General features: G+C 44.6%; 1 protein-coding gene across 1 annotated transcript in view; it reads left to right on the top strand.

The window, feature by feature from the left end:
* The window catches only part of egfra (epidermal growth factor receptor a (erythroblastic leukemia viral (v-erb-b) oncogene homolog, avian)), a 51806-nt gene extending 29012 nt beyond the window's left edge, over positions 1–22794 (top strand). The window contains exons 9-28 of the mRNA XM_061839142.1: positions 917–1043; positions 1124–1197; positions 1267–1354; positions 5758–5957; positions 7067–7199; positions 7349–7439; positions 10232–10389; positions 10978–11016; positions 11477–11621; positions 11719–11841; positions 12247–12345; positions 13478–13663; positions 14103–14258; positions 14628–14703; positions 15205–15351; positions 16539–16636; positions 16723–16890; positions 19556–19603; positions 19688–19781; positions 21234–22794. Coding sequence (XP_061695126.1) covers positions 917–1043; positions 1124–1197; positions 1267–1354; positions 5758–5957; positions 7067–7199; positions 7349–7439; positions 10232–10389; positions 10978–11016; positions 11477–11621; positions 11719–11841; positions 12247–12345; positions 13478–13663; positions 14103–14258; positions 14628–14703; positions 15205–15351; positions 16539–16636; positions 16723–16890; positions 19556–19603; positions 19688–19781; positions 21234–21553 — 2570 coding nt within the window. The 3' untranslated portion in view covers positions 21554–22794. The remainder of the gene's footprint in view (positions 1–916; positions 1044–1123; positions 1198–1266; positions 1355–5757; positions 5958–7066; positions 7200–7348; positions 7440–10231; positions 10390–10977; positions 11017–11476; positions 11622–11718; positions 11842–12246; positions 12346–13477; positions 13664–14102; positions 14259–14627; positions 14704–15204; positions 15352–16538; positions 16637–16722; positions 16891–19555; positions 19604–19687; positions 19782–21233) is intronic.
* Positions 22795–24203: the final 1409 nt, after the last annotated feature.

Raw genomic sequence — 24203 nt, 5'->3', positions numbered from 1 at the left:
GCATTCCAGCGCGCTTCACGCGCAGCTATTCATTTAGGGTTTTTTTAATGCACATATTCCACTCTACAGAACAATTATTTTACCCATAGATGATTATTTTGCATTATTTTGTATAGATAATATATCAAACCTTCGAAAGATGTAGAGGCTCTTTAAATAAAGAAATAAAAAAAACATTTTAAAAAGCGTGAAAAACACTGAATTAAGTTTTACAGACAAACACCCTATTTGCATGATCATGAATGTAACTCGAGTGACGTAATTCCCGGCCTACAGAGCGCACCTGGTGATAAGCCTCGGTACACATAAAGATGCTAGCGTTAGCGCGAGGCTAGCGTTAGCGCAGTGCAAGCGTTACCGCACCTGGTTATAAGCCTCGGTACACAGAAAGAGTTTAATGCTAGCGGCGCGCTAACGCTAGCGTTAAACTCTGTGTACCGAGGCTTATAACCAGGTGCGCTAACGCTAGAGCCGCGGTAACACTAGCGCCACATCACCGCATAAACCAGAAGGTTGAAAGCATGTTGGGGGGGGGGGATTCGCGGCTTGTAGGCCGGAAATTACGTTATTGTTCAAGGTGGACGTTAGCATGAACACAGGTGTCAAACTCAAGGCCCGGCACATGATGTTATGTGGCCCGCAATTAAAATGATTTTGACACGCCTGAATGAGTCATTTTAAGGTGCATCTCGGTTCGGTAATCTGTAGAATTTATTATTTTATTTTTTTTACACCACTGCTTTATTTCTACTCATCCAAATTGGTGGTTATCACGTCGGATTCTTGCTAGAGAGATGCAGTCTGTTTCCGATTTGCTGTATTTTTTTTTTTTTTTTTTCCCGGACCGCTTAGTTGAGATTTGGCGCGCCGCGCGAGTTTATTTTCCTTGCTTTTAAGACTTCCTTTGTGTCGACAGCGTGTGACGGTCTGGGCACAGGCCACCTGTTGCACACGCTCTCCATCAACGCCACCAACATCGACTCGTTTAAAAACTGCACCAAAATCAACGGCAACATCCGTTTCATCCGCACATCCATTCACGGGTAAGTCCGGGGGGACCCGTCGACGGCATCCGTGCGCCCGAACGCGGGCGGCGTTAACGTGTCCGATGTTTGTTCCCAAGGGATCCATACACCAAAACGCCAAAGATGGATCCCGCCCAGCTTGAGGTGTTCAAGACCGTTAAAGAATTAACCGGTAAGAGATTTTCTGTGGTCGGATCCACTCGCTAAGTTCGGGAATTGATGATGACTGCGGCCGCTTCAGGATACTTGTGGATTCAAACGTGGCCCGAGAGCAGGAACGCCCTCAGCCCCTTCGAGAACCTGGAAATCATTCGAGGACGGACCAAGCAGTAAGGAAGACACAGTTAATCAATTCATTTCAAATGAATTTAGAAAAGGTTATTCATACAGTACACATTCCTTTGTTGCAGCCATTTATTATTTGTCATTTTTTTTGTTTTTTTTGGGCTCATGAATAGCCACACAACACCCCATATTCTTCTTTTCCTTTCGGCTTGTCCCGTTAGGGGTCGCCACAGCGTGCCATCTTTTGCCATCTTAGCCTATCTCCTGCATCTTCCTCTCGAACCCCAACTGCCCTCATGTCTTCCCTCACCACATCCATAAACCTTCTCTTTGGTCTTCCTCTCGCCCTTTTGCCTGGCAGCTCCATCCTCAGCATCCTTCTACCAATATGAGTATACTCTCTCGCCTCTGAACATGTCCAAACCATCGAAGTCTGCTCTCTCGAATCTTGTCTCCAAAACATCCAGCTTTGGCTGTCCCTCTAATGAGCTCATTTCTAATCCTATCCAACCTGCTCACTCCGAGCGAGAACCTCAACATCTTCATTTCTGCCACCTCCAGTTCAGATTCCTGTTGTTTCTTCAGTGCCATCGTCTCTAATCCGTACATCATGGCCGGCCTCACCACTGTTTTGTAAACTTTGCCCTTCATCCTAGCAGACACTCTTCTGTCACATAACACACCAGACACTTTTCGCCAGCTGTTCCAACCTGCTTGGACCCGTTTCTTCACTTCCTGACCACACTCTCCATTGCTCTGTATTGTTGACCCCAAGTATTTGAAGTCGTCCACCCTCGCTATCTCTTCTCCCTGTAGCCTCACTCTTCCCCCTCCACTTTTCTCATTCACGCACAGATATTCGGTTTTACTTCGGCTAATCTTCATTCCTCTCCTTTCCAGTGCATGTCTCCATCTTTCCAATTGTTCCTCTGCGTGCTCCCTGCTTTCACTGCATATGACAATATCATCTGCGAACATCATGGTCCAAGGGGATTCCAGTCTAACCTCATCTGTCAGCCTATCCATTACCACTGCAAACAGGAAGGGGCTCAGAGCTGATCCCTGATGCAGTCCCACCTCCACCTTAAATTCCTCCGTCACACCTAAGGCACACCTCACCATTGTTCTGCTGCCATCATACATGTCCTGTACTATTTTAACATACTTCTCTGCCACACCAGACTTACGCATGCAGTACCACAGTTCCTCTCTTGGTACTCTGTCATAGGCTTTCTCTAGATCCACAAAGACACAATGTAGCTCCTTCTGACCTTCTCTGTACTTTTCCACGAGCATCCTCAAGGCAAATAATGCATCTGTGGTACTCTTTCTAGGCATGAAACCATACTGTTGCTCGCAGATACTTACATCTGTCCTGAGTCTAGCCTCCACTACTCTTTCCCATAACTTCATTGTGTGGCTCATCAACTTTATTCCTCTATAGTTCCCACAGCTCTGAACATCCCCTTTGTTCTTAAAAATGGGAACTAGAACACTTTTCCTCCATTCTTCAGGCATCTTTTCGCCCGCTAGTATTCTGTTGAATAAGTTGGTCAAAAACTCCACAGCCATCTCTCCAAATTGCTTCCATACCTCTACCGGTATGTCATCAGGACCAACTGCCTTTCCATTTTTCATCCTTTGTAGTGCCTTTCTGACTTCCCCCTTAGTAATCATTTCCACTTCCTGGTCCTTCACTCTTGCCTCTTCAACTCTTCCTTCTCTGTCATTTTCTTCATTCATCAACTTCTCAAAGTATTCTTTCCATCTATTTAGCACACGACTGCCACCAGTCAACACATTTCCATCTCTATCCTTAATCACCCTTACCTGCTGCACATCCTTCCCATCTCTATCCCTCTGTCTGGCCAACCTGTAGAGATCCTTTTCTCCTTCTTTCGTGTCCAACCTGGTGTACATGTCTTCATATGCCTCTTGTTTAGCCTTTGCCACCTCTACCTTTGCCCTACGTCGCATCTCGATGTACTCCTTTCGCCTCTCCTCAGTCCTCTCAGTATCCCACTTCTTCTTCGCTAATCTCTTTCCTTGTATGACTCCCTGTATTATGGGGTTCCACCACCAAGTCTCCTTCTCCCCTTTCCTACCAGATGACACACCAAGTACTCTCCTGCCTGTCTCTCTGATCACCTTGGCTGTCGTCGTCCAGTCTTCCGGGAGCTTCGGTTGTCCATCGAGAGCCTGTCTCACCTCTTTCCGGAAGGCCGCACGACATTCTTCCTTTCTCAGCTTCCACCACATGGTTCTCTGCTCTGCCTTTGTCTTCTTAATCTTCCTACCCACCACCAGAATCATCCTACATACTACCATCCTATGCTGTCGAGCTACACTCTCCCCTACCACTACTTTACAGTCAGTAACCTCCTTCAGATTACATCGTCTGCACAAAATATAATCTACCTGCGTGGTTCTACCTCCGCTCTTGTAGGTCACTATATGTTCCTCCCTCTTCTGGAAATAAGTGTTCACTACAGCCATCTCCATCCTTTTTGCAAAGTCCACCACCATCTGCCCTTCAAAGTTCCTTTCCTGGATGCCGTACTTACCCATCACTTCTTCATCGCCCCTGTTTCCTTTACCAATATGTCCATTACAATCTGCACCAATCACAACTCTCTCGCTGTCTGGGATGCTCAGAACTACTTCATCTAGTTCCTTCCAGAATTTCTCTTTCAACTCTAGGTCACATCCTACCTGTGGTGCATAGCCGCTAACCACATTATACATAACACCCTCAATTTCAAATTTTAGTCTCATCACTCGATCTGATACTCTTTTTACCTCCAAGACATTCTTAGCCAGCTCTTCCTTTAAAATAACCCCTACTCCATTTCTCTTCCCATCTACTCCGTGGTAGAATAATTTAAACCCTGCTCCCAAACTTCTAGCCTTACTACCTTTCCACCTGCTCTCTTGGATGCACAGAATATCAACCTTTCTCCTAATCATCATGTCAACCAACTCCTGTGCTTTTCCTGTCATAGTCCCAACATTCAAAGTCCCTACACTCAGTTGTAGGCTCTGTGCATTCCTCTTTTTCTTCTGACGCTGGATCCGGTTTCCTCCTCTTCTTTGTCTTCGACACAACACCCCATATTGACAGGAAAAAAAAAAAACCCTAATTGTTGACTGAAACTGAAATACCGCTCAGCCATAAGTATTCAGACGCTTTGCTGTGACGCTCAAAAATTCTCGCACTACAGAGCGCACTTGGTTATAAGCCTCAGCCAATAGATTTGTTAAGGAAATACCATTTGCTACATGCATACGCCTCAGCTGTGTAAAAGCGAGAGAGAGTTTAACGCTAGCGCCGCGCTAACATGGCTGGTTTATAAAAAACATACTGGTAAAAATCACTGAGACATGGCAGTAACACGCTAGCGCAGCGCTAATAGGGCCGGACCAGTAAAAGTCACTTACTCGGTGCTTATATATTCCGCCGGTCTCACGCTTACCTTTTCCGGTCGAGTGCCCCCTTGCGGCCGTTAGGAAAAATGCACAAATTAGCCGCATCGCCGCATAAACCGCAGGATTGAAAGCGTGTGGAAAAAAGTCGCGGTTTATAGGCCGGGAATTACGGTATTTAATTCGGGTGTGCTGTCCATTTGTTCTGATCATCCTTAAGATGGTTCTACGGCTTCATTGGAGTCCAGTTGTTTGATGATACTGATCGGACTTGATAAGGAAAGCCACACCCAATCCTGAATCAGGAGCCCAAAGGAACTGCCTGAAGAGCTTCGAGACAGAATCTGGCCAAAGCTTCTGCAGTGCAGGTTTCTAACTACCAGAACAGTTGCCTCCATAATCCTGAAATGGAAAAATGGAAAAACCGGAACTCTTCCTACAGAAGAAGAGAAAGTGGGGTGTGGGGGGGCTTCAGCTGCAGGGACGGAGAGATTGGGTGCAATCAAAAGAAAGATAAAGGAGTAAAGTATCCTGGATGAAGACTTTCTCCAGAGTGCTCAGAACCTCGGACTGGGCCAAAGGTTGAGTTTCACCTACAAAAAAAAAAAAAAAAAAACAACAAAACAGTGACCCTCAGCTCACAGCTAAAATACAAAAGGAGTGGCTTAAGAACAACTTCGCCCCCCCTGACTTGAACCCAATTAAACATCTCTGAAAATGGCTGACCACCACCCAACCTGACAGAGCTTGGAGAGGAATGGAAAATGATCTCAAAATCCACCTGTGGGAAATTCCCCAAAAGACTCATGAATATTAGCGCAAAAAGGATGCATGAGCTAAGGGTCTGAATACTTAAGGCTGTGTGATATTTCAGGTTTTTTTTTTCATAAATTGCAAAAAATAAAACATTCTGTCAATATGGAGTGCTGCGTGTGCATGCATGTGAGAGGGGGAAAAAAGAAATTAATTAGTAAATGTTTAGCAATATTTGAGGGGGTCTGAATACTTTCTTAAATACTTTTAGTGTAACAAGGAGCCTGGTTGTGACCCAGCTGGACATCAGCTACCTGGGCCTGCGCTCCCTCAAAGAGATCAGCGACGGCGACGTGGTCGTCATCCAGAACCAGAACCTCTGCTACACCAACCACAGCCACTGGAAGGCGCTCTTCAAGTCCGCCAGCCAGACCACGACCATCTTCGACAACGCAGACGCAGCCAAATGCGGTAAGACGCCAAAAAAAGATAAAAATAAAAGTGGACCGTAATTCCCGGCCTACAGCGCTCAACCTGGGTACATTTGTAAAGGAAATACCATTTGGTACATACATTAGTCGCAACTGTGTAAAAGCCGCAAGTGCCCACATTAAAACACGAAATATTTACAAAGAAAGACGGTACACAGAGAGTTTAATGCTAGCGCCGCCATGCTAACGCTAGCGCCGTGCTACCACAGCTGTTAAAAAAAAAAACATACCGGTAAAAATCACTGAGACACGGCTGTAACAGGGCTAGCGCGGCACTAGCGTTAAACTCTGTGTACAGAGGCTTATAACCAGGCACGCTAATACTAACGCTAGTGCCGCGCTAACACCAGTGCCGCGTCGTCACATAAACAGCAGGGTTGAAATCCTGTGGGGGGGGGGGGGGGTAGTGGCTTGTAGGCCGGAAATTACGGTAATCATAATTTGCCAACATTGCCTTTTGTGTGTGATTTGACACATACTGGACATTTGCATTTTTTTAAAAACAATCTTTTCTTGTAATAAAATGCAATCTTCAAAGTTTTTTGGGTGGGAAATGTATTAAAAGAAGCTTTTACAAATGATGGACAGGACTCTTTTGTTTTGCTGTTTTTAATGTACAAAATGCAATACAGGGTATTTTTTTGTATTATTTTTTTAAAAGAATTTAGCAATAACATGTTCTTTTATAATTATTTAGCAATAATAGCAAATATTTTCTGTATTTACCTGTTTAACCGATAAAATGCAATCTTGTGTTTACAATCGTAACAATGAAATTCACCATTTTCTATTTTACCTTTTTTTTTTTAACAATAAAATCCACCTTTTGAAAAATAAAATCTCAGAAATAAAATCTGAGGTTTTAGATGGAAGTAAAGTCAATCTGGGGGTTTCTATCGGTTGGAGGTAGTTTCTAGTTTCCAGTCCTCCAAATGGGTGCAAAATTCAAATTGCTTTGATTAGGGTTTATTATAATAAGATCATATCTGTTTTGTTGATCGTATGAATGAACGAACAAATATCTGTATCAAGTTTGTTACCTCAAGGAAGCTGCGACATCATTTTTTTTTTTGTCTTTTGCGGTCGCAGCAATGAGAAACGATACGTGCGATCGGAAGTGCACGGCGGCCGGCTGCTGGGGTCCCGGCCCCGACATGTGCATCGCCTGCCGGGGCCACAGTCGCGACGGCAGCTGCGTGGACGCCTGCAACATCCTGGAGGGGTAACGAGGCCGACTTGACTCCCCTTCTCCCCTGCGTTTGTTAGTCCAAAGTGGGGCCGGTCGAACGTCCGGTCGAAATAGGACAAACGTGTCTCCCCCCCGCCCCGGTGGGGTTGTTGGTCAGACGCCAATCCGCTTTCTTTGCGCAGGGAGCCGCGGGAGACGGTGGTGAGGAAAACCTGCGTGGCCTGTCACCCGGAGTGCCGTCGTACGAACGGGACGGCCACTTGCAGCGCTCCGGTACGTGACGCCTTGGTACCAAAAATCACTCGTGGTTCTGGTTATTTCGATTTTTGAAAGGAGCCGTTCAAATTACGGGTGTCAAACTCGAGGCCCGGGGGCCATGAACGGCCCGCCGCATGAGTTCCTGCGGCCCATCAACTTCCGTGATTCTTGTGAAAATCTGTGCTAAAATTTCACTTTGTGAGATCATAACATTGAGATACTGCAAACATGATCAATACAGTAGTTGAAAAATCCTTTGCCCTTGATTTCTGATTCTAAAACTATTTCATGAATTTCACATGTAAATATGATCAGGGGATTTAAACAATTTTATGGTTTTCACAGTCTTAACGGCCCTCTGAGGGGAAACTTTAACTTCAATCTGGCCCAAGACGAGTACGAGTTTGACACCCCTGCATTTGCCCAACAATGCGTACATTAAATATACTGTACATTGTAGAGCAGGGGTGTCAAACTCATCTTTGTCACGGGCCACATTGCGGTTAGGATTTCCCTCAGAGGGCCGTCATGAATGTGAAGCCATGAAAATCTTTCACGTCATCATATTTACAGATGAAATTTATGAGCTAGTTTGGTAATAACAAATCAAGGGTGATGGGTTTTTGATCTACTGTTTTTGTTTGGGCACAGAATATTGTTGACAATGTCTCAATGTTATCATTTATGATGTGACAATATCAAATTTTTGTACAGATTTTTTGGGTAAAAATCATGGAAGTGAATACTCATAATTTGCCTTTGCGGGCCACATAAAATCATGCGCCGGGCCAGATTTGAGCCCCCAGGCCTTGAGTTTGACACTGGTGTTGTAGCGGACGAACCGATTTACACATTTTTGGTTTTCATGCGATAAAACGGGCGGCACGGTGGCCTCAGCTGGTAAAGCGTTGGCCTCACAGTTCTGAGGACCCGGGTTCGATCCCGGCCCCGCCTGTGTGGAGTTTGCACGTTCTCCGGGTTTTCCTCCCACATCCCCAAAAACATGCAACATGTATTGGACACTCTAAATTGCCCCTAGGTGTTATTGTCAGTATGGGTGTTTGTCTCAATATGCCCTGCGATTGGCTGGCGACCAGTTCAGGTTGTACCCCGCTACCTGCCCGATGACAGCTGGGATAGGCTCCGGCGCTCCCCGCAACCCTCGTGAGGATAAGCGGCTAAGAAAATGGATGGATGTGATAAAACGAGACAAATGACCGTTTAAAAAAAAAACAAAAAACCTCTTGAGCGTGACGCGCGGACGAGATGTTTCGGAACAAGAGGCGGAGCCGCGCTTGTTCCACTCGGCCGTTTTCCTTCTCGTCAACGGTCGTGAGGCCGCGAAGCCAACGTTGAGGCTGCTGCCCCTGCCGAGTGCTTGCGTGACAGAGCCGACGTGTTGAGAAACAAACGATTACACAAAGTGTTCCGACACCTGATTGCAAAAAAGAAACGCGCTCACACTTCCCATGCCCACTTCTTCCCACGAAAAGTGATTCTTGAGAGCAAAAACTCGTTCTGTCACGTTCACGTGGTCACATCGGAAACGCGACGGTTGCTGCCTGCGCGTGTCCGACAAAGTCTTGACATCTCGTTGACGCAAGATGGGACTAAATTGTGATGATGTTCCCTAAAACTGTAATATTGTGAAAATGGATTTCTAAATGTAACCAAATTTGTCATTTAAAATGTAATTATTATGTGAATTATCATGCAATAAAAAAAAATTATATAATATATATATATATATATATATATATATATATATAACCTGCCTTATAATCACACATTGAGTAACCTTGTGTATGAAATGCGCTATATAAATTCTTTGCTTTAGCTCTTCTAGTTTTATAAATGAACTTTTCATTTTTTAAACTAAGAATAAATAATTGTATTCATATGGTATTATTTTTTAATATCTAAAGCACCCTTGTTCCCCACTGACTATACAACTTGTTTTTTGGGTGGTTATTTTAATGTAACTATTCTCGTAATTAATAACAATGTTATTGCAACATTTATGACTTAAGTGTGTAAGTTGATTTCTATTAATAGTTTTATATTTCGCGTATTTTCATCTAATTGAAATTTTCTGCATTTTATTGCAATTTTTTTATGTAAAGTCGCCTTTATTATATCATGCAACTGAGCTCAGTTTATTTATTTTAATAGTCACTTATATGATCTAATTTTAATATTTTACTGTTATTATTGTTGACCTTCACACTGCTTAGTTTAGTTCAAGTTCCATTTCCCCATCTTCATATTTTTGACGATACAACTTGTTTTTTGGGTGACTATTTTAATGTAACTAATCTTGTAATTAATAACGGAATGTAATTGCAGCATTTGCAACTTAAATGTGTAAGTTAATTTCTATTAATAGTTTCATATTTCAAATTGTTTCATCTGATTGAAATTGTCTCCATTTTATTGCAATCATATATTTTTTTAAATGTAACGGCACCTTTATTATACCATGCAACCTAGCTCAATTTTAGTTTAATCGTCATTTAGTTGATCTAATTTTAATATTTTAGTGTGATTATTGTTGACTCCACTCCGCTTAGTTTAGTTCAAGTTCCTATTCCCATCTTCATATTTTTGACTATGCAACTTATTTTTCTGTGTGGTTATTTTAATGTAACTAATCTTGCAATTAATGTAATTGCGACATTTGCGACTTAAATGTACAGTATAAGTTCATTTCTATGGCATTGGAAGTCCAAAAAGGCCACGGTGGGCATTTGGGCTTTGAAATCCGTCCGCTGTGGGTCTTTTTGTGACCTCGCGTACGCCCTTCGCAGGGCCCCGGCAACTGCAGCGAGTGCGCCAGCTTCAAGGACGGCCTGTTCTGCGTGGCCCGCTGCCCCCAAGGCGTCCCCGGCGAGGACGACGCGCTCGTGTGGAAGTACGCCGACAAAACCAAAGTGTGCCGGCTGTGTCACCCCAACTGCACCCAAGGGTAACGGCGTCCTCGTTGTTTGGCGCTAGTAGCTTCCATTGACCTAATCATTGTCATTACGTTTGAAAATTATGACATGCTTTTCTTTCCTCATATTTAAGTATATGGATATTTTCATTTTAATCACCACCTTACTTTCCTGATTGGCCCGTGTGATTTCGTTTGGTTTTACTGCCTTATAATATTCGCGCGGCGACTGCTGTTATTTAGCGTTTGATGATGAATATGACTACTTTTTCTCATCGTTTTTCCGTTTTCCAAAAACGTTGTTTCTCATCCAGCCTCGCACTATTTTGATTTAGTGATGTCACTTGCCGTATCATGGGTAATGTTTTCTTTTGGGGAGGTATTATCAAAACTACTTATTGTGGAATGAATGGCGCTCAGTTTTAGGGTAGGTGCTTGACTGCGTCTGGCTCGCAGTTCTGAGGTTCTGGGTTCGAATCTCGGCTCAGGGCTTGGTATGTCGTCCCTGCACTTGTGTGGGTTTTCACGGGGGACTCCACATCTGAGAAGCAAACCATATTAGGCTCGTTGAAGAGTGAGAATTGTCCATAAGTGTGAATCTGACGAATACTTGTTTTCCAGGTGTATGGGGCCCGGTCGCGAAGGCTGCCATGGCAAAATGTGAGTAAACGACACATTTTTGCATTCTAGATTTGATCCTTAATCGTCCTTTCTGTATATGGTCAACTTGATGGGTGTCTACAGTGCAGGGATTTCTTGAGTACTAACCAATTTTCTAAATGGAGTGGCACATATTTACTTCCATACTAGTAATCGCGTAATCGCCATCGGGCTTCCTAACTCGCTATCGTTTTGTTTCATGTCACAATCACAAAGTCATTTGGCGACGCGCGAGGATTTCTGATCATTAATACCGAACGGGTTAAACATTCACAATTGTCAGACTGGAACATTTTGCAAAGAAAACGCAGCCTAAACCACAGGATAATCGCTCGAGATAATCTTTTAAAGCCATCCATCATTCTGGCCTTGGCTGACTTTGATTGGACGAGAGGAAAACTGCTTGAATGTGACACGATAATCAATAGGCATGACCCCCCCCCCCCCCCCAAACTTTTAGTCCGTCGGGTCTCTCCATGATCGCGGTGGGCGTGGTGGGCGGCCTTCTGGCGGTTCTGGTGGCCGGCCTGTCGGTCGTCGTGTTCCTGCGCCGGCGGCACATCAAGAGGAAAAGGACCATGCGGCGCCTCCTCCAGGAAAAAGAAGTAAGACGTGCTCGCGGCGCCAGCGCGATTTTTTTTTTTTTTTTGAAGATGTGCATTTTGTTTGGGTGGCTGCAACGTGTGCGCGTTATCATTCCAGTTGGTCGAACCGCTGACTCCGAGCGGCAAAGCGCCCAACCAAGCTCTGCTGCGGATCCTGAAGGAACCCGAATTCAGGAAAATCAAAGTTCTGGGCTCCGGGGCTTTTGGTACAGTCTACAAGGTAATAACGGGCCTCTTTTTTTTTTTTTTTTTTTTTTTTTTTTGCTGAAAACGGCAGCATTGGCAAGAATTGTTCCTCCGACCGCGTGTCGCATCTGTTGTCAATTTTTCAATTAAAAAGGCACATTTTTAACTCGCACGGTCACACACTCCGCCGACTCTCGAGTTGGCTTCCCGTGCAAATTAAGCACACACTCGGCGGTTTAGGAGGAGGTTTCGCTTTCAGTGCGTGACGCCACTCTCTTGCTATTTCTTTTCTGATTGGGCAGCATTTTATTGCTGCTGATCGTTAAATATTTGACTCCCGTATGTGGAATATTACTCAACGGATGAAATGGTTTTCGGGTCGGATTAACTAACAAGCGTACGTGTTGACAAACTTTTATTGGATCGCGTGTGGACGCAGGGCCTTTGGGTGCCGGAGGGAGAGGACGTGAAGATCCCAGTGGCCATCAAGGTTCTGCGAGAGGCCACATCGCCAAAAGCCAACAAAGAGATCTTAGACGTAAGTCGTCGACTCCTATTTTTAAAAAAAAAAAAAAAAAAAGTCACGGTGACGGCTTGTTTGGATTGTAAACGGAGAAACTGGAGGAGATCCACGATGAATCCAGACGGGGGCCGTGTGGGCGTCGGTGTGATTCAAGGCCTTCTGGAAAATGAATGGAACCTGTTCAAGATGTGCATGACTTGTTCCAATTTCAAATTTTTCCCATAGGAAATCATTTCGAGCTAATGAATTTGTTCCGGACTCAAACAGTCGACATCATAAAGCAGTTATTCATTCGACAGGCGATGTTTAGCGTGACGACGTCACGTTCTTAACTGTCATACAAATGTGAAGTGGATGAGAAAACTAAAATAAAGCAAAACTACTCGTTTGACGATGCCTGATGTGATCAGGATTGTATTTACGTGGTTTTACTTTCACTCCGGGGCATTTTATCTTTCTTGAAGTGATAATGATTTTAATGTACCCTGTGTTACCTTACCGGGCACAATGACCCATTTTTAAAAAATCTTTTTTTGTATTAAACTTGTGCTAGGCTGTAACATTTTCCATGAAAGTTGTCTGTTTTACACTTTTGTGCTTACCGTAATTCCCGGCATACAGAGCGCACCTGGTTATAAGCCTCGGTACACAGAAAGAGTTTAACGCTAGCGTCAGCGCCACGCCAGCGTGAAACTTCGTGTCGCGAGGCTTATAACCAGGTGCGCAAACGGTAACGCTAGCACCGAGCTAACGCTAATGCTAGCGCCACATCACCGCGTAAACCGCAGGGTTGAAAGCGTGTGAAAAAAGTTGCGGCTTGTAGGCCAGAAATTACGGTATTTGGATTGTGGGATTTTTAACCCTTGAACCGAATAAAGACGAGAGCCACAAAATAATGAAAGGATGAAGTAAAACTTGTACCAAGGCTTATAAACAAGTGTGCTAACGCTAGCACTGCGCTAACGCTAGTCCCATGCTAACACTAGCGCCGCATAAACAGCATGGTTGAAAGCGTGTGGAAAAGTCACCGGAAATTACGGTATTTGGATTGTGAGCTTTTTAAACCTTGACCCGAATAAAGACAAGAGCCATAAAAAAACGAAAGGACGAATGAAGTAAAACTTTAAAGTTTCTGTTGGCGGCGCAGGAGGCCTACGTGATGGCCAGCGTGGAGCACCCTCACGTGTGCCGCCTGCTGGGCATCTGCCTGACGTCCACCGTGCAGCTCGTCACCCAGTTGATGCCCTTCGGCTGCCTGCTGGACTACGTCAAGGAGAACAAGGACAACATCGGCTCGCAGTACTTGCTCAACTGGTGCGTGCAGATCGCGAAGGTGAGCCCCGACGAAATTTGCCACTTTTAGCGCCCCTGCCGAACACTCGTAGGCTGAAGTTGCCGAGAAATGCCGCAGAATAGCAGCAACGCATTTGAAAAGGGTGACGAAATGAAGATCCTCCACCGACTTCAACATAGTTCCTTGGCCTCTTTTTGGCTTTCGCACTGAAACGATGAATAGATGCAAATACCAGAGGACAGTTTTCCGCTGAAATATCTCACCAAAATTTTCCAAATGCCGAACCATAAATATACAAGGTTTCATTGCACATGCGTACATCAAAACTTGGCCCAATTGTCAGCATGCGAGTACCTCAGTTTAGAGACGTCAGCTAATCAATCCTTTGCTAACCGATCGGGAGCTAAAGAAACCCGTTGGACAGGTCGTTAGATTGTAAGTTTCAAGTTTTTTAACCACCTCGCCGTTCTGACTCAAGGGTATGAACTACCTGGAGGAGCGCCACTTGGTCCACCGGGACTTGGCTGCCAGGAACGTCCTTGTGAAGACCCCGCAGCACGTCAAGATCACCGACTTCGGCCTGGCCAAGCTGCTGAACGCCGACGAGAAGGAGTACCACGCCGAGGGTGGAAAGGTCCGTTACGAAACGCCGTTTTAGTCAGAATTTCATCGCGGTGACGGACAATTTTGCTGCTTTCCCGGGCAATCAGTCACGAGTCGTGAAAGGTGCTATTTCCGTGCCGTTCTTTTGTTTTCATCTTAAGTGTTGCATAAGGGATATAAATAGTCGCCGTCGCTCCGAGGAAAAACAACAAATCAGATGAGAATATTCTCTTATCAGATTCTCGGGACAATTAGAGGGAGATGAGTCGCTCCTGCGCTCTATCATGAAGTCTAATCGGGAAAACATGAAAATAAAAAATACACCCTCGGGCTGTTGTGCACTGCTGTATTAATATCGGCACTAATCAACTGTGAATTTCGTTCCGTCGTAACTTTCCAGGTGCCCATCAAGTGGATGGCTCTCGAGTCGATTCTCAATCGGACGTACACGCACCAGAGCGACGTGTGGAGCTACGGTGGGTCCCAGGCGCCCGCTTGTTTCACCTCCGATCGCAAAAACAGACATTTCGCCAATGGAATATTGTCTTTGGATGTTGTCAGCGTTCAAGAACACAACATGAAACGGGAGAACATTTTAAAAGTTTTTTTTTTTTTTTTTTTCTCTTCCTTTTCCGCACACACCAGCTCTCCCAGCTGGACAATATCGCCGTCGACCCACACAAACAGCTGGCAAACACTCGTGTACTCAACTTGCAGAGTCATGGAAACATAACACAACACCGCTTCCAGATCTTCCCTCTCGCCCCTCAGGGTTTGCTCATACCTTTCTGTCGAAGCCATCAGCGAGCCCTGGCACAAATGACAGGCTCTCTCTCAGATCCGCAGATACTTCCTGCTAACTCCCACATCCCATTTGTCAACATTTGGAAGCCGCGGGCCTGCCCCCCCCCCCCCCCCGCATTTCCACAGCTGTGTCGCACGCGAGGAGCCAACGGACTTCTCCTTTTGTCCCGCAGGCGTGACCGTGTGGGAGTTGATGACGTTCGGGACCAAGCCGTACGACGGCATTCCGGCCAGCGACATAGCCGGTGTGCTGGAGAAGGGCGAGCGTCTTCCTCAGCCGCCCATCTGCACCATCGACGTCTACATGATCATGGTGAAATGTGAGTGCCCGTCGGGGGAAATATGGCGAAATATACTTCGGTTTAGTAATCGTACAAATGCCAAATTCCGGTGAAGTTGGGACATTGTGTAAAATGTCAATAAAAGGCAAGAATAAATGTGGTGAAGCGCGTCCCATTCTTTCAGGGGTGCTCCTGTTCCTGTCTCCTGTTAACCTGCGGAATGTTCCAAGCAGGTGTTTTTTTCCAGCATTCCTCCATTTTTCCCAGTTTTTTTGTCCGCCCCCGGACGGACTTATTTTGAATGTGTTGCAGGATCAAATTCAAGTTGATGGAATGTTTGAGAAGAAAATAAAACGTTCATGGGTTTGAACATTCATGTATTGAATTGAATATACCGTAATTCCCGGCCTACAAAGCGCACCTGGTTATAAGCCTCGGTACACAGTTTAGCGTTAGCGTGATGCTAGGGTTAGCGCAGTGCTAGCGTTAGCGGGACGCTAGGGTTAGCGCGGTGCTAACGTTACCACGGCGCTAGCTTTAAACTCTGTGTACCGAGGCCTATAACCAGGTGCGCTAACGCCTGTGCTACGCAATCTCTGCGCTAACGCTCGCAGTCCTTCACTGGGGGCTTTTTAACCCTTGAGCCGAATAAAGACAAGAGCCACTAAAAATGAAAGGATGGATGAAGTAAAACTTGTACCAAGGCTTATAACCAGGTGCGCTAACGCTAGCGCTATACTAACGCTATCGGCCCATCACTGGGGGCTTTTTAACCCTTGAGCCAAATAAAGACAAGAGCCACAAAAAAAATGAAAGGATGGATGAAGTAAAACTTGTACCGAGGCTTATAACTAGGTGCGCTAATGCTAGCACTGTGCTAACTCTACGCTAATGCTAGCACTGCATCACCGCATAAACCACTGGGTTGAACGTGTGTGGGGAAAAAATTGTGACTTGGCCGGAAATTAAGGTAGGTTGAAAATGATTTGCAAATCATTGTATTCTGTTTTTATCAATTTTTATTTTATTTTATTTTTTTTTACACATCACAACTTCATCGGAATTGGGTTTTGTGGTCAAATTTCAACATAGAGGTTCCTTCTCCTTCCATGAATTATTTCTCCATGTAAAATAAAAACCCCTTCCTGAACGGTTGTTTCTCATGTATTTACAAAAATTCTTTAACCTTCTTGATTTTCATATTGTTAATATTGTCATGTGTACAGGTTGGATGATCGACGCAGATAGTCGACCACGTTTCCGAGAACTAATAGCAGAGTTCACCAAAATGGCACGGGATCCTCCCCGTTACCTCGTCATCCAGGTCTTTATTCACCTTTAATGATTGTCTACCTACTGTAGATCTAGCTGCAGTATGTGAACCTTGCTCTGTTCGCGCCGTCGTTGCAGGGCGACGATAGCTTGCATTTGCAGAATCCTCCCAGCAACAAGTTCTACCGCACCCTGGTGAGCGGCGAGGACATGGAGGACGCCGTGGACGCCGACGAGTACCTGGTACCGCAGCACGGCTTCTTCGCCAGCCCGAGCACGTCGCAGACGCCGCTGCTCCACTCCATCGTAAGCTTTCAAAAAACGTTTTGCTGTTCTGTTCGGAACGCTCGGGCAGATAAATGCTGGCTCTTCTGTCAAAGACGACGTGAGATGGACTTTTTTGATAGCTCGTATGCTAATAGTTGGGTGTCTGCAATGCCTGCCCAGACGTCAAGTGCGAATTGAAACAACCAAATGAAGTCTTTAATCTCCCTGTTTTGGAAAGTGGGCATGAGAGTGACCCTTGCGGAACATTGTAGCAGTGGTGCTCACCAACAGTTTCTCCGACTGTTGACAAGATCAGATCGGCTGGGCGAAGATTCAGAGCCACTTTCAAGCAATGGCCAGAGTCCTTTTTGGTTGGGGTTATAAGGGCGTTTGATCTTTGAAGTTTTTGACTTTTGGAGCATTGGACTTGTGAGGGGTTATGAAGTGTTTGACTTTTGAAGCAGTCGACTGTTGATGCGTCGTGAACTATTTGACTTTTGTTGTGTTTGACGTCAGGGGCATTTGACTTTTTTAAGAATATTACTTTTGGGGTGTCAAACCTTTGGATGTTTGACTTTTGAAGGCGTGAAGGTTTCTCAGTTTTCCAACATTTGACTGGTTTTTGACTTCTAGGGCGTTGGACTCTTGACTTTGGAAGTGTATGATCTTTGACATATTTTCAAATTGAAAAGTTATGCTGAAATACAACTATTGAAAATGTCAAATCTTGTTTTCTGTGGAATTTCAAATTTAAATCTTGGAGGCACATATTTACTTCCATACCCAAAATCTTTTAACTCATCTTTCAACATTGTCATCAAAAATAAATGGCTAACAAATTATATCACTTTGGAAAAATATTTTTAAAAATGTGCGTGTGGCAAAGACAAAAAAATGGAATTTGCCAATTTGTGAAGAGTGAGTTAGCAATCATGAGAGGATGTGGAATATGCACTATACACTAAGTGGGGTTGGTGGTGGGGTCGCCTCATTTTGAAAGTTGGTTAGTACTCGAGAAATCTGTGCACTGTAGACACCCAGCAAGTTGACCATATACAGAAAGGATGATTAAGGATCAAATTCAGAATGCAAAAAATGTGTCGTTTACTCACATTTTGCCATGGCAGCCTTCGCGACCGGGCCCCATACACCTGGAAAACAAGAATTGGTCAGATTCACACCTCTGGACAATTCTCAATCTTCAATGAGCCTAACATGGTTTGCTTCTCAGATGTGGAGTCCCCCGTGAAAACCCACAAGAAACATATAATCTTTGATGCATTTGAATTTTGGGGTTTTTTAACTCTTGAAGTGTTTGATTTTTGAGAGGCATTTGACTTGACATTTGAGAGTGTTTGATTTGAGCCGCCTGACTTTTGAGGCATTTAACTAGTGCTGTTTGATTTTAGGGCACTTTTGAGATATTTGACGACTAAGACATTTGAAAATCAAGGTATGGAAGTAAATTAGTGGCACCAGGGTTTGAATTTGAAATGTAAAGTGTTCACATTTTCAATAGTTGTATTTCAGTTTTCACTTTTCAATGTGAACAATTCAACCGGCTAAAATTCGCTGCCTGAAATTCACTTTCTGTGCTACCAGGCAGGGTTACTTCAGGTCAGAACCAAACAGCCAGCTAATCCAGTTACGCTTTCTTAATATGTGACGTCACGTGACTAAGAAAGCGGAACTGCGATTGGCCGAGTGTTCCCTTCTGACCTGAAGTAACCCTGCTCGGTCGCACAGAAAGTGAATTTCAGGCAGCGAATTTTAGCCAGTTGAATTGTTAACACTGAAAAGTTACAGTGAAATACAACGCTTGATAATGTGATCACTTTCCATTTCAAATTCAAATCCTATTTTCTGAGCTGGTGGGACATATTTACTTCCATATTAAGGCCATTAACCTTTAGGACGCTTTACTTTTAGGCTGTGGGTCTTTTGAGGTGTTTGACTTTTGAGATATTTGATGTTTGGGGTGTTTCAGGCATTTACTTTTGAAGTATGAGCCATATGCAGCATTTCAGTTTTGTGACATGTACCTTTTGGGTTGTTGAAATTTTGAGTTGGGCTGTCCAAAGTGTCTTTGGATTCCACTTCGCCGGGCATTCGATGGCTCCGTTCCACTCACAATTGATGAATCGATTCAAGAGTTTTGCCCCCGACTTTAATTTATAGTCTATGGACCAGTTGCCCTATTTCTACGATCGACATCAGCGTTCCCCGCCTCTGTCCAACCTCAACATCAACAGGTCGTCCTCCCCTCTCCCACGTTTCCTCCCAGGCGGCGCTCATCCTCCTCAGGTTCAGCGCTGGCCCCGTTTCAGTCTGCCTCTTCTACCTGGGAGCATCAAGTGTACTGTAATATCTTTTGCAGAAGCTGTCTGCTTTTTTTTGTAATACCATAGCAGGGTTTGGGGGGCGGGAGCGGGGGCGGGCTGGCCGCGGCCAGGCCCCGGCGTGGGTCGTGAAATGTTTTCCCAGGCGCTCGTTCCGTCGCCGTGTTTTAATTTGCTCTTCTTGTTAAAAGTAATTGGTTTCCCCAGGACGGCGACGACAGATGCGACAGAGCTCGGCTCAGCCGGCCGCTTCTAACGCCGCCCGTGACAGCCGTGCGGTTCCTTTCGGTTCCAAAACAAGACTCTGTCACATGGCTCAGATGGAAAATGTTGTCATTAACCGAGCCTTTTTCTTTTTGCGGCAGAGCCTGAACAGCAGCACTGGGACGTGCAATGGCAGAAATGGATTACTTGTGAGTGGAAAATGTCATATCTTGTTCCATCTTTTTGTCTTCTAAACAGACAAAATAAGCCTTTTTTTTTTTTTTTGTCGACAGAGCGGATTACCCAGCAGGGATGGAAGCATAGTTCTTCGCTATATTCCCGACCCCACAGATAAACTATTAGATGACGCTTTCCAGCCTGCTTCAGGTCCGTATGTGTCCTCCTTTTAGATCCACTTGACAGCGCCGCCTCTGTTCCATTCAGGGAAACCTAGTGACATCTGGCGGTCAAAAAGCACACTGCAGGTTACAGTTTTTTTTTTTTTTAATCAGAGCTCTGCAGCAGTCTGACGGAATTTTCCGGAAGTACCCTGCGCCTGTTGTTCACTCACACTACTTGTGCGTCTCATTTGTTTGTGTACCAACTTGCTGGTTTTGGCATTGTTTTCACATTCAATTGATTATGTTTGGACTAGAAAAATGTACACAAATGAGCCACAAATGGCCGTTGCTATACGGGCATTGTAAAGTCGAAATGTTGAAGGTCGAGTGCGTTGTAATTCGAGGACTTCCTGTATATAGAATGTGTTGGTAAGAGTAAGGTAGACGTTCATGGAAGTCTGGGAAAAATCAATAAGAATTTGGGCAAGTTTATAAAGCTTTAAAATGTGTTAATAATAATAATGAGGAAAAATAAATACTGTAAATGTGGTCGCTACTTCGCAGATTTCAACTATTGCATGAGTGTTCCGGAATTTAAACCCCACAGTAAATGAGGGACTAATATATATATATATATATATATATATATATATATATATCCATCCATTTTCTTTCCTGCTTATCCTAACGAGGGTCACAAGGAGTGCTGGAGCCTACCCCAGCTATCAACGGGCAGAAGGCGGGGTACACCCTGAATTCGTTGCCAGCCAATCGCAGGCCACATAGAGACAAACAGTCGCACTCACAATCACACCTAGGGGCAATTTGGATTATCCAATTAATGTTGCATGTTTTTGGGATGTGGGAGGAAACTCGAGAAACGGAGAAAACTCCACACAGGTTGGGCCAGGATTGAACCCGGGTTTTCAGAACTGTGAGGCCAATTCTTTACCAGCTGCGCCGCCGCCAGAGCACTAGCATTAAGTTATAGAGTGTATTGAACACAGTGCACACTGTTTGGCACCGTTGCTCTACGGGTGTCGAAATGTTGCTGGTCAAGTGCGTTGTAACTCTAGTACTTCCTGTATATGAAATGTGTTGGTAAGAGTAAGGTAGAGGTTCATGGAAGTCTGGGGAAGGTAAATGAGAATTTGGGTAAGTTTATAAAGCTTTAAAATGTATTAATAATAAAACTACTATAAATCTGTTCGCTACTTCACATATTTCAACTATTGCGTGAGTGTTCCAGACTCTATATATGTGTGTGTGTCTATATATATATATATATATATATATATATATTCAAATACAATAAAAGCAAGTAAATGATGAATATAAACTGCAGATTTCCATGAGATCTAGATCCAGGGTGCATCTGTAAAAATGATAAAACTACTGATGTGTACCCCCAAAAGTTGCACAAATCTGGACCTTATGCTTAATTGATTAATCTGCAATTAAATAAGAAGATATCCTCCACACTTATGTTTCATGACAGACTACATGAACCAGAACACGGCCTCGGACATGATGAATCCCGTGTACCAGCACCCCGGCCCTCCACGCTCCCTCCTACCCACCATCTCCTCGGACGACGCCGACGAGTCGGAGTACCTCAACTGCTTCAAGAACGGGCCCAACGGTCCCGAGTACCTCAACGAGTTCCCCGTCCGCCCTAATGGGACGATCGACAAGTACAAGCCGCAGAACAGCATAGACAACCCCGACTACCAGCAGAGCTTCACGCCCACCTTCAAGGCCCGCCTAAACGGAAATTTGTCCGCCGCGACCAACGCGGAGTACCTGGGCCCGGACTGATGGCTCCCAGAACTGGAACAATGCCATTTCTTAGCGGTACCATCAATGAATTATCTGTCACCTCTTTAAGACCCGACCCGAGAAGGCCGCGTGAGAAAGTGAAAACCTCTCGTGACGACAACGGGGAAGTGAACCGGCGGCGGCGCACACAAAAACGGGGAACTGAAATGAGCAGCCCAAGCCAAGAAGTCTTTTGTCGTGATGCCCTAAAACCACTCAAGATGTTACGTGGACCTCCTTGTAACGTGGGGGTGGGGGGGATTAGCTGCTTTTCTTGGGATCAGAATGCTGGACGGACTCTCTGACGTTCTTCCTCCCCGAAAGAGGAATCATAGGATGTGTGAATCTGGTCAAATGCTTACAACACAAACATGCGGTGCGTTATTATACTTCACACTCCCCCAGTTCGCTACAGCGCTACACTATTTTGTCATTTGTGTGTGTGTGTGTGGGGGGGGGGTGGAGGGTGCTGCATTCAATGTGCTGTGCTTTTCTGAGTTTCTGTATTTCGAAGTGGAAAAGCGACATACTTGCATCCGTCGATTTGTCATTTTATTGTTGTTGTTGTGTGCAGGACGCAGGACACATTTTTTTTTTTTTTTTTTACCGGCAACATTTTTGCGTGCACATGAGGGGTACTTGAGGACAAGAAATTGCAGCTTCAATTTTGATGAATGACGACTTTTTCTCACGGAAGGGGTTGAGGAAACTCAGCTGAGGACATCCGCCGTGGTCATCCGGGACCGTGCATTTCTTACAAACAAACAAAAAAAAAACATTTTATGAAAAATTAAACAACTTCCAAACACATTCCAGTTTCCCCTTTTGCGGAGAGAAAAAAACTCCAGGTCAGGTCCTGTATGTGTGTATGTTCTATTATTTCCCCACGGTCGCAGGGAAAAAAGAAATAAAATTGATATACAGTCTAGCAGTTCTTCCCAGACTTGTCGACACTGTAGCGCTCCAGTCTCGCCCCCCCCCTCCTCCCTGTGAGAGTGCTGACTATGAAATTCCCAGTTTTTAAAGGAGTGCAATTGATGTAGCAGCCTGTTCAGCCTACTTTTGCAGATGTGACACAGGTACACGTAAAGGTATAACAGCGTATCCGCGATGCTGAGATCGATATACACGATATGAATATAGTCCGCTGTAATATATACATAGCGCTATACTGTATGAAAAGCCTCACCTGAATTGTGATCATTTAAAAGTATATATGAATAAATCATTTTTTTAAAAACGTGGAAATGAATATTGTTTCTCTCTCCGCACACCAACTCCACTTAAAGGGGAAATCCAGTGGTTTGCATTAACAATGGATCCAACAGGTCATGTCATATGTACTCTATCTTGACAATGTGATGTTAAATCTCATTTAATAGTGTTTTGGGAAGATTTTTATCGACAATTACGAATTTTCAGGGGCGCTGCCATTTTCGCGAGTGACATGATCTACCTGGGTGTATGTGACGTGTTACGTGCCGTTCCAAACGCTCGATTACATGGGACACCATAATGCCGAGCGCTGATTTCTCTGATTTATCCTGATCTGATGAAGAAATAGCGGTATCGGTTGATCGGGAAGATGGAGGAATAGTTGGATACAGATTTAAACCTGTGGCCATAATTAATGTTGAATATTCGGATGGTTTTTTCAGGTGGAATGACGCTGAGTCTGACTACTCGGAGGCCTACACGCGACATAAGTGCGTAAACAAAGGCCCCCGGAGCTCCGGGATGGCAGCCGCGGATGGTTCTTCGGACGGGAATGACGCGGAGTCTGACGAGCGAGCTCCGGCAATGGGCCGCGAGCCGAGCTTCGGCGTCTGGGGAGGCTGGTAGCTGAGTTTCACTCCGTGTCATTCCGCCTGAAGAACCATCCAAATATTCAACATTTATAGCCACAGGTTCAAATCTGTATGGAAGTATTCCTCCGTCTTCCCGATCAACCGATACTACTATTTTTTCATCAGAAGAGGATAAATAGGAGAAATCAGGCCTGGGCGTAAATGGTCTCCCATGTAATCGAGCATTTGGAACGGCACGTAATACGCCACATACGTCCACGTGGGTCATGTGACTCACGAAAATGGCAGCGCCCCTGAAAATTTGTATTTGTCGATTAAAAAATCTTCTTAAATGAGAGAGGATTTTACATCACATGATCAAAATAGAGTACATATTACATGACCTATTTGATACATTGTTCTTGCAAAAAAATCACTGGATTTCCCCTTTAAAGTTTAGTTTTTTGTTTTTTTTCAAGCAATGATTCACTCACCTTATCAGGCACGGCCGCGGCCCTTCGAGTCAATGGCGACTCAATGCAGATTAGATCGGCATGCACGCTCACTCATGATGTCTCACTCAGTGTTTGGTGAGTGATTTAAATCCATCATTCACATGAGCTGTGATGAAGCAATATCTTGCCGCTGTGCGTGCGTAGAATGCATGAAACCGATCTCAAAGAAGAAAAGCAGCTGTAAAATGACTGATAGTTTTAAAGCCCTACTAGTCTATTTTTTTTAACAATTTTACTCATGAGAAGCACGTAACGTCATCAAATTCGTTAAGTAAATTTGCTTTGCTTACAAAACAGATTTTTGTTGTTGTAATAATTCTAGATCGTTCATCTTGTACTCCCAGCGTT

This window comes from Syngnathoides biaculeatus, chromosome 13 (assembly GCF_019802595.1).
Source record: "Syngnathoides biaculeatus isolate LvHL_M chromosome 13, ASM1980259v1, whole genome shotgun sequence".
NCBI classification, from domain to species: domain Eukaryota; kingdom Metazoa; phylum Chordata; class Actinopteri; order Syngnathiformes; family Syngnathidae; genus Syngnathoides; species Syngnathoides biaculeatus.
Note: the sequence above shows the minus strand (reverse complement) of the source record. Positions and strands in the feature narration are given on the sequence as shown.